The sequence below is a fragment of the Cryptomeria japonica genome, chromosome 10 (assembly GCF_030272615.1).
Source record: "Cryptomeria japonica chromosome 10, Sugi_1.0, whole genome shotgun sequence".
Taxonomy (NCBI): domain Eukaryota; kingdom Viridiplantae; phylum Streptophyta; class Pinopsida; order Cupressales; family Cupressaceae; genus Cryptomeria; species Cryptomeria japonica.
Window position 1 is genome coordinate 348151396 of NC_081414.1, and position 13315 is coordinate 348164710.

The window sequence follows — 13315 nt, forward strand, 5'->3', positions numbered from 1 at the left end:
TTGTAACCTAAACCTAGCTGGTTAGGGTTTCTAAACCTAATGTTCCATATGAGTTATGCCTGATCTATAAAGACAAAATTTTGTAGCTCTTTCAAGGGGATCTTCTCCCTTTTCTCTTGCCAAATTTCTATGTTTTTTTGCAACTGTAAATCACCTTGTCTTTATGTTAATAAAGCATTTGTTCTTACCTTATCTTTGTTGTTGAATTTTTTTCACCTCTTATTTTGTAATCTTTCTTTCTTTTTGTCTCCTGATTTCAATCTACATTAACTTGCCTATATGTGTTGTCTATGGGTATTTCTTAATCTCTCTCAACATCTAGCCAAGTTCTAACCTCCTTGCTTTCTTTGGAGATATTTGTTAAGATAGAGATTTGTGTATATCTTTGGGTGGTTTATTGATGTCTTGTCCATTCACAAGCAGGTGAAGAAACATATTTCAACCTAGGTGCATCACCTCTTTTCCCTTTCAGCATTCCTTCTCCCCTTTTCCCCTTAGATCATTAGACTAGGTTTTATAAGTGTTGAGTTGGATCAACAATGCACCTTGATTGGAAAGGAAGCCAACCTTCTCCAGAGATTGAACCTCACTTGTGCAAGGTCGCACACTTGGAGGTTGTTTCCATGTTTCACAAGGTTGTTGAGCACTAGTGTTCAACAAAGGTGCAAACTTTTGTGACAACAGATGCTAATACAAAAGAATGATTATAAGCACAATCCAACAATAACATATATAGTACCCATATTAGATAAAAAATATAATGACATAATGCAAACATAGGAGGCACTATACACACACACACATACAACATTTATTTATAGCTATCATTGATTTATATTTAAATATCCATTTTTAATGATTCTACTATCATTATTCTTCAATGCCTACAATTTGATTAAATTAAATTCTTATCGATGCCTTGTAGACATAATAAAAAATCGAGTGACAACATGATGATTGAATAAATGTCTAGGGTCCTAGGGTTTGACAGTAACTCAAAATAAGTCTTGCTAGACTTGCTTATCCACTTGAAGGATTATTAATTATCACAAATTCAATCTGATTTGATTGTAAGAATCAAAGTTTGGACAAAGGTTAACAAAAAAATCTAGACACAAAGGTTGACATAATGACCTACTTGTCTCTCACTAATGGAACCATAAAATTCACTTCGTCTTGCACCCCAAGTACCTTCAACCAATGACAAACCTCACACAAGTCCACCAACCATATTATTAGTTTGGGTTAGTCTAAACAAAATCAATATATTAAATTTACAAACACATGATAAGAATAGTAATTTCATTCAATAGTATTAGCATTAAGGTTCACAATCGACACACACATAGGTCCACATAACAAAATACAAAACTCCACCCCTAGTCTAAATTACATTAGGGTTATGATCTCACAAAAGAATTGATGAATTAGGGTGGTGTCCAACAGACAAACAATTCACTGTCAAATTCCAAAGTACCTAGTGTGACCTGATAAAGCAAAGAGTAAAGGAATTTCCGCCTTTTAGCTCTCCCGTACCAAATTCCGACCCTGCTACGAAGCAATCGAAGAGAAAATGCTTTCTTTTCCCCATTCAATTCACAGATGCAGGAGCCCAACAAAATCTCCACCATTAAATTGGAAGATTTGCCAGTACATCAAATTGATTTCTAAATCTAAAGGGATCTGTCCGGAAGAGACGAGCCAAAGCGAGAGGATTTCCTCTTACAAAGTAAATGGCGCCCTTAAGTTGTGCTCTGCCATTGGAGCAGCTTATGAAGGTTGAAGGATCTGTATCGGCCGTAGAGCTAACAGTTGAAGAATCTGCTTTCAGTGAAGTTAAGGGATTTTATTTTCTGCAAATCTGCGTTTCAGTGAAGTTTAGGATTTTATTTTCTATTTTACTGGGGTTTCTAACGTTTTAGCTTTTAGCTTTTATAATAATTTAACTGGCAATTTGCCCCATCATCATGCAATTGCCTATACAAACCCTCCTTTTTCTGGGATCAATGCTGTTTATTTCCTCTGTAAAACACATATCCTCCATTTTCCTTTTATTTTTGCCGTGGGTCGAACCAGCGGGAGAATTTTTACCCTTAAGAAGTAGAGCTGTTTTCGGATGTACTTTGTTCTTCCAGTGAAAGATTACTGTTTGTAGTATATTGATGTCATTTTTTGTGGGTTGGGTTAAATACAATGATTTATTTTGGAGGATATAAAATTTCTACAGTTCATGATAATAAACATTAATAGTTTCTGGATTTAACTATGTAAGATTTTTGGATTTTTTTTTTATTAAATTCATAAAACATGATTATTTAGGTTGTCGCAGTATTTGTAAAGATTATAAAGATTCCGCCTTTAGCATATTTCTTTTATTCAAATTAATAGTTAAAATCACAACTTAATATTTCATTTGAAGTTTCACCACATTTTGAAGTTAAATCTGTATAATAAAAAATTAATATTATTATCAATTGTACTAATCTCTTTGATATAATAATTTATATTTAAAAAAAAATTATTTTTTTAAATTATTTTTAAATTTTTTTTAATTAAATAATCTTACATTTAAATACACTCTAGATATTCTGTTTTCGTTTCTGTAAAATGTATGCACTTATAATTGTTAGTAATATACAATCTTAAAACAATTAAATATTTTAATAATTAATTTTATTGTAAATTTTTGGGAAATAGGCGGAAGGCAATGACCAAGCAATTATAGAGTTTAATATTTTTTTTGTAATTTGACTCACTTAAAATCTTTTTGTTTATGGACAGGCTTTCAAAGTTTCGTATTTGATAAACACAGCGGGAATGTATATAGGTGCAGTGAAATTTTATCGAAGCTCTAATGGATATATAATAAAACATTAGTTCCAAGGAAATCAGGGGAGCATTCAATTGCTTATCATTTTTGTTTCGTTTAGTAGCATTTAAATAAACTTTACTTTTTATGGTTATATAATTTGAAATTATGTTAAAAGAAGTTTTTCTATTTAGTTTTGTATTGGAATTAAATCAAATTTATTGTTAATTTTTTTAAAAATTTAATAGGGATATTATTGTTAGTATTATTTTTATGAATGTGTTTTTTAATTTATAGTTGATATTTTATTATGTTTCGAAGTATAATTACAATTATAACAAGTGCCACATAGTGGCGAGTACTTGCCTTAATAATTTTTAGTTTAATAATAATATTTGTTATAATTATTAGAAATATTATTTAATGTAACTAATATTAGCCAATCATTTACAAGAAAAATAATTTTTGTAAATTATAAAGTTAAAAAACATGCATCTATATTATAGAAAAAAGTTGAAAAATATAAAACAAAAGAAAATATTTTGTTTTCATTGGTCTAAATAATTTTATTTAATAACCATTTAAACATGACAAATGAATTTTCATTACAATAGTATTGCCTAAGTACTAAAAAAGGGAAAAAAGAAATAACATATTAAAAAAACCTCCCTTATTTAAAATGAAAGGTATGACTTTTTCCTTTTGTGAATATATAAGATTTTGATTATTATTAATAATTTATATTATTTTTTTTTTGATCGGTAATTTTTGATATATTAATTTTCAGAAAATTTCAACAATCTACTAGGGCCAAATAGATATCAACATCAGCCCAAAAAACAGTTCAAACCTACTATGCAGAGTTCCAGCTAAACAGAAAATAGAAGTATCATAGTACTGTGCATTTATGCACGACATATTATAGTAATCCATAAAAGTTTTTTAAAAAAAAAAAAAAAAACCAAACGAAGCAGAAAGCAAAAAACCCCAGAGATTTGCACCATGACCGCTCAATCCGAGTCGCTCTGGTTTGGCTTCTTCATCTCCACGTCATCGATATCCGCCAAAGCTTTCCCTTTGGCCGCTTCCGACTTCATCTTCGGGATGCAGTCTAGGTTCCCAAAGCCTGGGTCACCTTCCACGCTGGTTGGGAACTGAACTACTCTCCCCTCCTCGAAGCGGTCCCGGAGCTCTCTTCCCACCTCCATGCGCGCCACCGCCTTCAGTGCCTTTAAAACCTCATCTGTTTGTATCAACTTCACACATAGCTTCAAGGCTTCCCAGCCAATTCGAGCACGTTCCTTGCATTGCTCCTTTAAACGACTTTCAGGTCCCCTGACAAACGGTAAAATCTCCTCCTCTGCTTCTCCTTCCTGGATACGGATTCCGGTCTGGGGGATCACCCATTCCAGAATGGAGTCCATATTAATTAAGTAATCCCCATCAATAAGCTTTTTCATTGTTAGTTTGACTTTCTCCACTTCAGGGTCGAATTCACACGCCATGCCATTATCAAGGAGTAGACTTCCATATTTGTTCTGTACCGGAAATGGATATGCACCAATTCCTCCCCCAGCATTAATCTAGCCGCGCTCCACAGCTTATCTTCCTTGTATTTGAAGAGACCCTGCAGACATTTGTCCGAAACCGTTCCCAGGAACGGGACCAATTTCTTCTCTGTTCGGATAGTGAAATTTACCTCCATTGAAAACTGCTCGAAACCTGTTAAAACCAGAGAACTAAACTACAAAGACACAAACAAGCTTCATTAATCCGATTTTTGGCAAATACAAACCACAATATTCAAATTGGTTATAAATCCGCCATCGTTTGCGACGGGATATAAATGCATAATCTGTGAAATAAATGGAAAGATATTCCACAGCAGATTTCCTGCCCTCCGCCATTGTCTTGAACCAATATTTTATGCTTTTGAACTGCCACATTAATTACAAAGCCAGTGATATCAAGTACTCATCCTTGCGAGCCGTCTAGCGTGCTTGCTGGTTTGGCACTTCACGAACTGCATTAATACCACTTCCAAACACTACCATTACCCTTCCACCATTTGGCCACTTGGTTTGACATATCACATCCAACATTTGAGAGGAGATCCGCCACTACGTTAGCACCTCTCCTGACATGGGAGACCCGAAAAGCTTCAAATGAGGTAAGTTTTTCGCGTATTATCTCCACCCAATGAGATAGTTTCCAGGAGGGGGTGTTACCTTTCGCTATTGCATTGATAACTACTTGGGAATCCCCTTCCAAATGTATTTTTGACACTTTCATGTTAATAGCCAATTCTGTAGCCATTAGTGCCGCCTGTGCTTCCGCTTCGTTGTTTGTCCCATTCTAAAGTCGTTGAGCCCCCTTGAATAGGATAGTCCCCTTATCATCTCTTGCAAATACTCCCACTCCAGAGATACCCGGGTTCCCCTAGATGCCTCGTCAAAGTTGATTTTAATCCAGTCCTTAGATGGTGGTTCCCATTTAGCCTTGTCTTTTGTTGGTTCGGATAGGGGACTAACCCTCCAGGACCCATTAACGGGTTATTAATAATTTATATTATTAAAATAATATATTGTTTTTATTTTATTTTTTAAGTTGTAAAAATAAACCTTTGAATAATTGATTTGTTTGGAAAAAAAAATAAAAATAAACTCATTTAATTTTTTTTTTAATAAATTAATAAATCAAAAAATGTCATTAAATTTTTTATAACTTATATCACATGTGAATAAACTCATAATTTATATTATTATATTATAATGCAATGAATATTTTAGATCAATTTTTTTTATGTTTAGAATTTTTTCACAATGATTTAGTTTCATTATCCTCGTTTTTATAAGATTTAATGTTTTTTTGGTTTTATGATTAAATTAATATGGATATTTATCTTTTTTGCCAAAAAAATATTATTGAAATTTATTTTATTTTGATTATAAATTAAAGAATATTTTAAATATAATACATATTTTTAAAATATATATATTTTTTATCTTGTTCATAGGTTAACTTAAAAGAACTACCTATTATAACAAATAATTGTCGTTTATAAGTTTTTAGAAACTCAAATTAAAGAAGGTAAATAATTTTAAAATGCGTGGTGATTCCGAAAACCCTGAGATTATGCGTTATTCCGAGAAACCCACCTATAAGAGGCAAAACAATATTAGCCAATCGTTTGCAACAAAAATAATTTTTTAAAATTATAATGTTAACAAATGTGCATCTATACTATAAAATAAATTAAAAAAAATTTAAAGAAAGAAAAATAATTGTTTTTCATTGGTCTAAATAATTTTTTTTAATAACCATATAAGCGCAACAAATGAATTTTCATTACAATAGTATTGCCTAACGACAAGTACTAATAAGAGAAATGTAATGAAAAGAATTTAAAAAAAAATCTTTTTCTAATATTTTATAACATTCATATAAAAAGTTTGAATAGAATTTTGTGATAATAAATTCAAAGTTATATTTTAAAAATATATATGATATGAAATTATCATTCACATTATATTGTATTTGAAATTTAAAATAATAAATATAGAGAGAGTGGGGAGATGGAGTATGACTTTGAGAATCTTAGATTTTGCTTTCATGTACTTGGTCTTATCATACCACTTTCCTTCTTTTGAACAAGATTTTTATAGCCTCCCACATTTATTGCAACTCCTTTTCTAAGTTTTCTCATTCTTGAGTGGTGTAAGCCTATTTAATGGTTTCAAGTCTTGATGACTCAATTATAGATGTTTAGAGCACTAGCTTTGGGGTTTTTGAAAATGACACCACAAAGAAAGAAACCTAGAAAGTTTGTGCCCATGGTAGGGCACGCAAGAGCTCTGTTAATACTATTGATGTGATTTACTCATTCTCAAGTTTGATAGGGCATGCTTGAATGGATTAAGCATTTCACATTAGTAGATTATTTTGTGGGATGGGTTCCATAAAAAAGAATGCTTCATAGTTGGGTTAGCATTTCTTGGGTCCCTTACAATGTTTGTTTACACATTATTGAAAATCTCTTCAAGTTTCTTTTTCTTTGTTTATTTTGCTAAGGCCAACCATGTGGATGCTACCCTTAAGCTTGGGGCTCTATATGTCCATAGTTCTTAGCTCTTTACTTTTCTTTTTCTTGTTGACTTAGAATTTTCATTGATTTGGAGCAACAAAAGATTTAACAGCTAGTGTGGATTGAGTTTTAGGGCTTTTCTTTCGTTGTTGAACTTTCTTGGATCATATCACTTACGCTTTATGAAGAGTTGTTTACATTGAGCCCAACAAATTTTATTGTAGCTGTCCTAAAATATGTTTGTGTTGAGGTATAAATCAATCCAAATACCTTAAGGAGTTATCAATATTCAAAAAGTAATATGAATTATAATTAGAGATGTTTGTATATCAATTTTTCCAACACTTATTTTAGGTGTCCATCCTTTGAACATAAGATAAGGCATTGTCTATGTTGGGACTCAATTTTGTAGTGTCAAATTTTGCTAGAGTTTGTTCCCTTTTGTGTGTCTTGACCTTTTTTGGCTCATCAATCATAATTGATTTGAGAAACCTTTGTGTGGATCCTTAGTTGTTAAAATTGCACAAGTGTTGCCATGTGCTAATAGTTACAAAAATTCTAAAATCTTAAGTGTTGGTCATTTTTTGGTAAATTCTCAAAGTGTGGGTGGTTATTAGAGTTTTGAACTTTCTCACGCAAGTATGCCATTTTGCCTAAGTTTGATTTTTCTTTGTTTCTATCGACTTGTTGGAGTTTCTCTTCCTAGTGTACCTTTTTTACTCATTTTGACCTCTTGGGCCTTCGATACTAAAAAAATGTCCGTCTTTCAAATTGGAGTTTCAGACCATCCCATACCTAAGTACCTTTCCATCTCATCCCCAACTTCCTAATTCGTGGTCCTCTAAATGTTTTTTTATGTATAGTTGTTAAACTTTTTGACTTTCCCTTACCTATCATGCCTTCTTCGACTCTTTGACTCTCAAATCTTCTTCTAAGTACTTGTTTGGAGTCAAACTTTCAGTTTTCCCTCTCCTTGGGTACTTGTCATAAGGTATGCTCCACTCATGATCCCTGACATTTCGATACTACTTTGTTTTTCATATCATAATGATAGGAGTTCCTTGTCACCCTAATTCTCAACGACCCAACCAAAGGCATAAAGTATGATGTGTTCTTGTGGGTTTTTAAGGTATATATGTTCATGATTTAGTAGTTTCAATCAAGGAATTATTTTAAGTTTTCCTAAATTTCAAATATTTAGAGAAACATGTTTAGTATATTTGTACCTTATCATTTTGTATGGAACATTAAAATAAATTGGTGTAATGGATTATAAGCCTATTGTCATCTTCATCTACAAATGTAGGAGCAAGGTGTATTATTAGCTATATAGAAGTCATATGGAACTAGCTGATCTTGGTCTATTGACAACTATAGGGGTCAAGTGTACATTTGGGTATAGTTGCTATTTTTATAGTCATGTTATAACATAATTAATTCAACTACCTATTAAGGTATAACTTTGGAATTACCCTACTAGATTTAAATTAAGCTTGAAGTCTAGAAGAAATTATCCACTCTTGTTCATAGTCCTTAAACCATCCACAATTTATTGATGAACATTGTTTTACCTTTTGATTAGTATGGAAATGAGATCCTAGCCTATGGATGCAAACTAAGATCTTAGATCTCCATAGGATATCATTAAGAATAATCATAAGGTTTAGTTACAATCCTAATAGGAGAGCTTAATACTTGGGTTTATGTTCCTTTTCGAGATGTAATAGATTTGAGATTGTGAAGTGTGTGTTTAAGATCTAGGTTTAATGATAAGAAAATAATAACTTCCAACAATAGTAGTAAATTACAAAACTAAAAAACCAACACAGTAAGGCAGATCTCAAAAGAGGACATAGAATGGAACCTTTAATTGCTAGTTGATCTTGAAAGTGCCTGATTGGTGTCCTAGGCGCCTTAGCCAGAGGCTGTCCGTGCAAACAAAAAGGTGAAGATTTTCTATCACGCGGTCTTGTAGGTTTCTCTCTTTGAAATTCAATTGAAAACAATTGGACATGTGTGTTGGGTGTCCTAGTCCAGGGGTTTTTGCCTATTCAAAATTTGGGAATATTTGTTGATGTCTACTCTGCGCTATTGTAACACTCAATTGTCAAATATGAACCTGCATACATAGAAAATGAGAAACAAGGATTGTGTTGTATAGGGGCTTGCCTAAGTGAAGCCTCATGTTGGTGTTCCTACCTCTACAACAACAATGATTGATGAAAAAGAGAACTTGTCCTTAGAAGGATAGAGGCTAAAATAATAATGGAAATTCTTGAATTCACAAATATTACCTCATATATGAAACTCTTGGCATGAAGTCTCACATCTTGGCTTGATGTTGTTAGAGGATGTTAGTGCATGTCTTCATCATGGAGGAACATGTATTATGATTGATAATTCTTTTTGACAAATAGACTTCAATGCTTCTTGCTTCTTGATTATAGATCTATGCTCAATTGACTCAAATATGTTTGATTGAATGCTCATAAGATGATCTCAAGAAGACTTAGAGAGAGAGAGAGAGAGAGAGAGAGAGAGAGAGAGAGAGAGAGAGAGAGAGAGAGAGAGAGAGAGAGAGAGAGAGAGAGAGAGAGAGAGTTGTATTTATATGCAACTTACACTTTTTCAAATTTAATTTTTGGGGAGGGGTGACATTAGAGGGTACATTCTTGCTACTTGCAAAGCCAACAATGATATTTTAATTTTTAGGGCTAAAATCCTTGGATAGGGGGGGAGAGAGAGAGAGAGTTGTATTTATATGCTTATATGCAACTCACGCTTTTTCTAATATAATTTTTGGGGAGGGGTGACATCGGAGGGTACATTCTTGCTATTTGCAAAGCCAACAATGATATTTTGATTTTTAGGGCTAAAATGCTTGGAGAGAGAGAGAGAGAGAGAGAGAGAGAGAGAGAGAGAGAGAGAGAGAGAGAGAGAGAGAGAGAGAGAGAGAGAGAGAGAGAGAGAGAGAGAGAGAGAGTATTTATATGAAACTTACACTTTTTCAAATTTAATTTTTGGGGAGGGCTAATATCGGAGGGTACTTGCAAAGCCAACATTGATATTTTAAATTTTAGGGCTAAAATGCTTGGATAGTGGTGTTGGGTACCTTGGTCCTAGCATTTTGACCCAAGATTTTGGTCGTGAATATGAACCAAGTTAATGGAAATGGTCCCGAAATTGAGCACAATCAAGCCTAAATTAAGTATACATTAGGCACAACTGCCAAAGTGGATCCAAACTAAGTGTGAAATTGTAAAGGGATACAATTTACTACACTACATTTAATCCTCACTTTAGTGGGAGTATGAACTTACACTCACACTCTTGGTAAATTATGAAGAAGCGAAAGATACTTTCATCAATATTGTCTACGGATGAAGAACTGCATCTTGTTTTTCACAAGAGTGCATTTAAGGGTTCTCGAATGCATCTAATTTCAAGTGTGGCTTTCATAATGTCTTTCACAGAAATGTTGTTTGAGATCTTAAACTCATCCAAAGTTAGCTTTCAGGACTTCTTCTTTACTCTGTTTTAAATTTTGACAGGGGCTTGTAGCTTGGATCTTTGTGGATTCTTCCTTGTAATTATAAATGGGTTCCAATCTACATGATGGAGATATTTTAATTTCCAAACATCCACTCGGACAGCCTGCTCTGGAGAAAAGGATTATGCGCTACTCCAACTTCCATCATATTTTATTAGTGGGGGAAGGAGATTTTTCATTTTCTTCGGCTTTGGCCAAAGCATTTGGTTCTGCAGAAAACATCGTTGCCACCTCTCTTGACAGCAGAGGTTCAAAATCTTTCTTTCAATTTTTCTACTGGCAGTTTTTTTTCAAGTTTTGCCAATTATCAAAATTCTTCCCGTGTATTTGCAAAGTATTCTGCTTGTGTATTCATGTCTCCCAACGATGCAGAGGAGGTCATAAGTTCATATATTTACGGCCAAGATAACCTTCGGAGTTTGGAGAAGCGTAGAGCAATGACATTGCATAGTGTTGATGCAAAAACAATGAAAAAGCATGAGATATTAAGAGAGATGTTGTTCGATAGGATTGTCTTTAACTTCCCTCATGCAGGCTTCTTTGGGAAGGAAACTGATAACAAACTTATCGAGTAAGTTTTTTCAATTTTGAAACATTTCCTGGGGATATAAATATATCGGTAACAGATAAAATTCTAGATAAATAAAATGATGTTTTCTTGGATCCTCTCCTGCAGCAAGTAACCAAATTTCAATTTAGAAATTTTATAAATGTGAACTGTGTTTGTTGGGCAGAAAGCACCGTCATTTGTTGAAGATGTTCTTCAAGAATGGAATGGCTATGCTTAACAACATGGGAGAAATCCATGTTACCCACAAAGAAAAAGATCCATATGACAAGTGGAAACTTGTGGAACAAGCAGAAACATGCGGTTTGCTTTTTAAAGAATCCGTTGACTTTAACAAAGCAGAATACCCTGGCTACACTAATAGAAGAGGAGCGGGGCCTAACATTGGCTATACTTTCCATTTGGGAGAATGTCGGACTTACATGTTCATCGTAAGGTAAAATTATTACCATGCTTAGCTCATTATTTCTTTTTTGGTGTGTAGGCTTGCATTAATGCATTTTTTCTTCCATGCTAAATTTCTCGTTTTGCATCTCCGCCATTAATGACTAAATGAATTCTGACGCTAGGGAATCCATGACCACACCATGTATGTCACTTAACTACAACAAAGAGTCAGTATATGAAGCTTTGAGATTGAAAGAAGATGCAGCTAATCAAAGAGATGCGACTATTTTGGAGCTTGGAATTGAAAGGAAAGCCAGAAAGGATGCTGAATCTGCAAAAGCAAATATTGAGGGTTCACTTAACTACAACAAAGAGTCAGTATACGACTTTCAAATCAAGAAAATCAATCAACTAGAGAGACAAAGAGATGATGCTCTTTATCAACAGGAAGCAGCCTGCAGGGAAAAGGAAAAGATTGCCAGACAACTAAATGAGGTCTCGAGATTAAAAGAAGAAGCAATTTATGAAAAAGAAAAGATTTTGAGGGAATGCAATGACCTTGCCAACCAAAAGGATGAAAATGTTTATTGGGCTATTGTTGCGTTCTGTGGCTTGGGTCTTTGCAAAATTGTTTCTTCAATGTACAGTCGGAAGAAGTAAGCATAAAAGAATAAGTTGTTCTAATAACGAAGACTTCACAAACAATGCAGTTTCTGTTTATTGATCTTATAACTATTAACTTCAGCAACTCGGGTTATTTGCCAATGACATATTCTTAGTTAACGATTACTAGATTTTTAAGTTTCAGCTTAACTGTAATAGCTTATGTGAAATATATGAGAAATTTACCTAGTAAATTCAGAATTCGGCACCTTTTTATTTGATTCTTGCCATATAGATTACTCCTTGTATCAGAAAAGTCCTCCTGCCTAATGTGTGTTTGTGTATCAGAAAAGTCCTCATGCTAATCGATGAGTTGAGCTTGAAGGGGACTGAAAAACAGTTAGGAACAATGAAGCGAGGAGAGGGATAGTTGAAGCGAGGAGAGGGAAAAATATTCTTAGAGCATATGCTCAGCTTGTCAGATGCCAGCTGGTCATGGTGGCTAAAAGATCACACCCAATTGTAAGAGAAATTTCAGATCCACAAAGGCTCATAGAGTTACCTGGGACTATCCTGCTACAGGATGGGCATGCCCGCTGCCCAGTAATGAGCCATTAGAGATTATCACTTATTTTCAGAATTCACTTTCATTTAATAAATAGTTTTTTATTTTTATTTTTTGGATTTGATAAATTAGTGCAAATTTGATTTAGATAAGTTTTCCTCACAAAATTATTCTTTTCAATTCAAACTTAAATAATTTAAATATAAATCTTTGTCTATTTACTAATTGTTATGAATTGAGTTAAGTATAAATTGTGTTGCATTGATAATGAGGACAGTGTATTTAAATAGTAACTCTAACTAGAACGGATCATCTAGCGCATATTTAGCAATCTGGAATATGAGAAGAGTACCTAGGTCAAGAAGCTTAAACAAAATTCAGTAATATGTTTTTTTTTTTAAATTTTTTTTTATTCTGTTCTTTGACATCACCTACTTTTATTTGTATTGTTAAAGTAAAAATTAACTTAGCAATTTGTATTTAGCTTAAATTTTGAAATGTTGAAGTATTGTTTTCTTGTGACATCATCTACTTGTTAGTTTTGATGATCCACTTATTTTTCTTCTTATCTTTCTTCAAATATTATTAATTGAGCAAGAAATGTCAATGATTTTTTAATAAGCTTTTTGTGAAAGGAAAAGATCGAATCTTATAGATGTTCATAGGTGCAAGTTATTTGACAATTGTTGATACTTGATGTAGATCCATATTTAGTCCATCAACAAAAATAAGAAAACTCAAGTATACCG

At 33.2% G+C, this 13315-nt stretch overlaps 1 protein-coding gene across 1 annotated transcript; it reads left to right on the top strand.

Moving 5' to 3' along the window:
* Positions 1-10355: 10355 nt before the first annotated feature.
* LOC131030309 (heavy metal-associated isoprenylated plant protein 41) lies at positions 10356-12262 on the top strand. Its single transcript, XM_057961035.2, has 4 exons — positions 10356-10691; positions 10816-11014; positions 11178-11447; positions 11581-12262. Exons 1-4 carry the CDS (start codon positions 10490-10492, stop codon positions 12056-12058), a joined length of 1149 nt encoding a protein of 382 aa, XP_057817018.2. The 5' UTR covers positions 10356-10489; the 3' UTR covers positions 12059-12262.
* Positions 12263-13315: the final 1053 nt, after the last annotated feature.

Coding starts and splice junctions, on each gene's coding strand:
- LOC131030309 (XM_057961035.2), top strand. CDS start 10,490: ATGGGTTCCAATCTACATGATGGAGATATTTTAATTTCCAAACATCCA. Junction 10,692..10,815: donor CACCTCTCTTGACAGCAGAG/GTTCAAAATCTT, acceptor CCAACGATGCAG/AGGAGGTCATAAGTTCATAT. Junction 11,448..11,580: donor ACTTACATGTTCATCGTAAG/GTAAAATTATTA, acceptor TTCTGACGCTAG/GGAATCCATGACCACACCAT.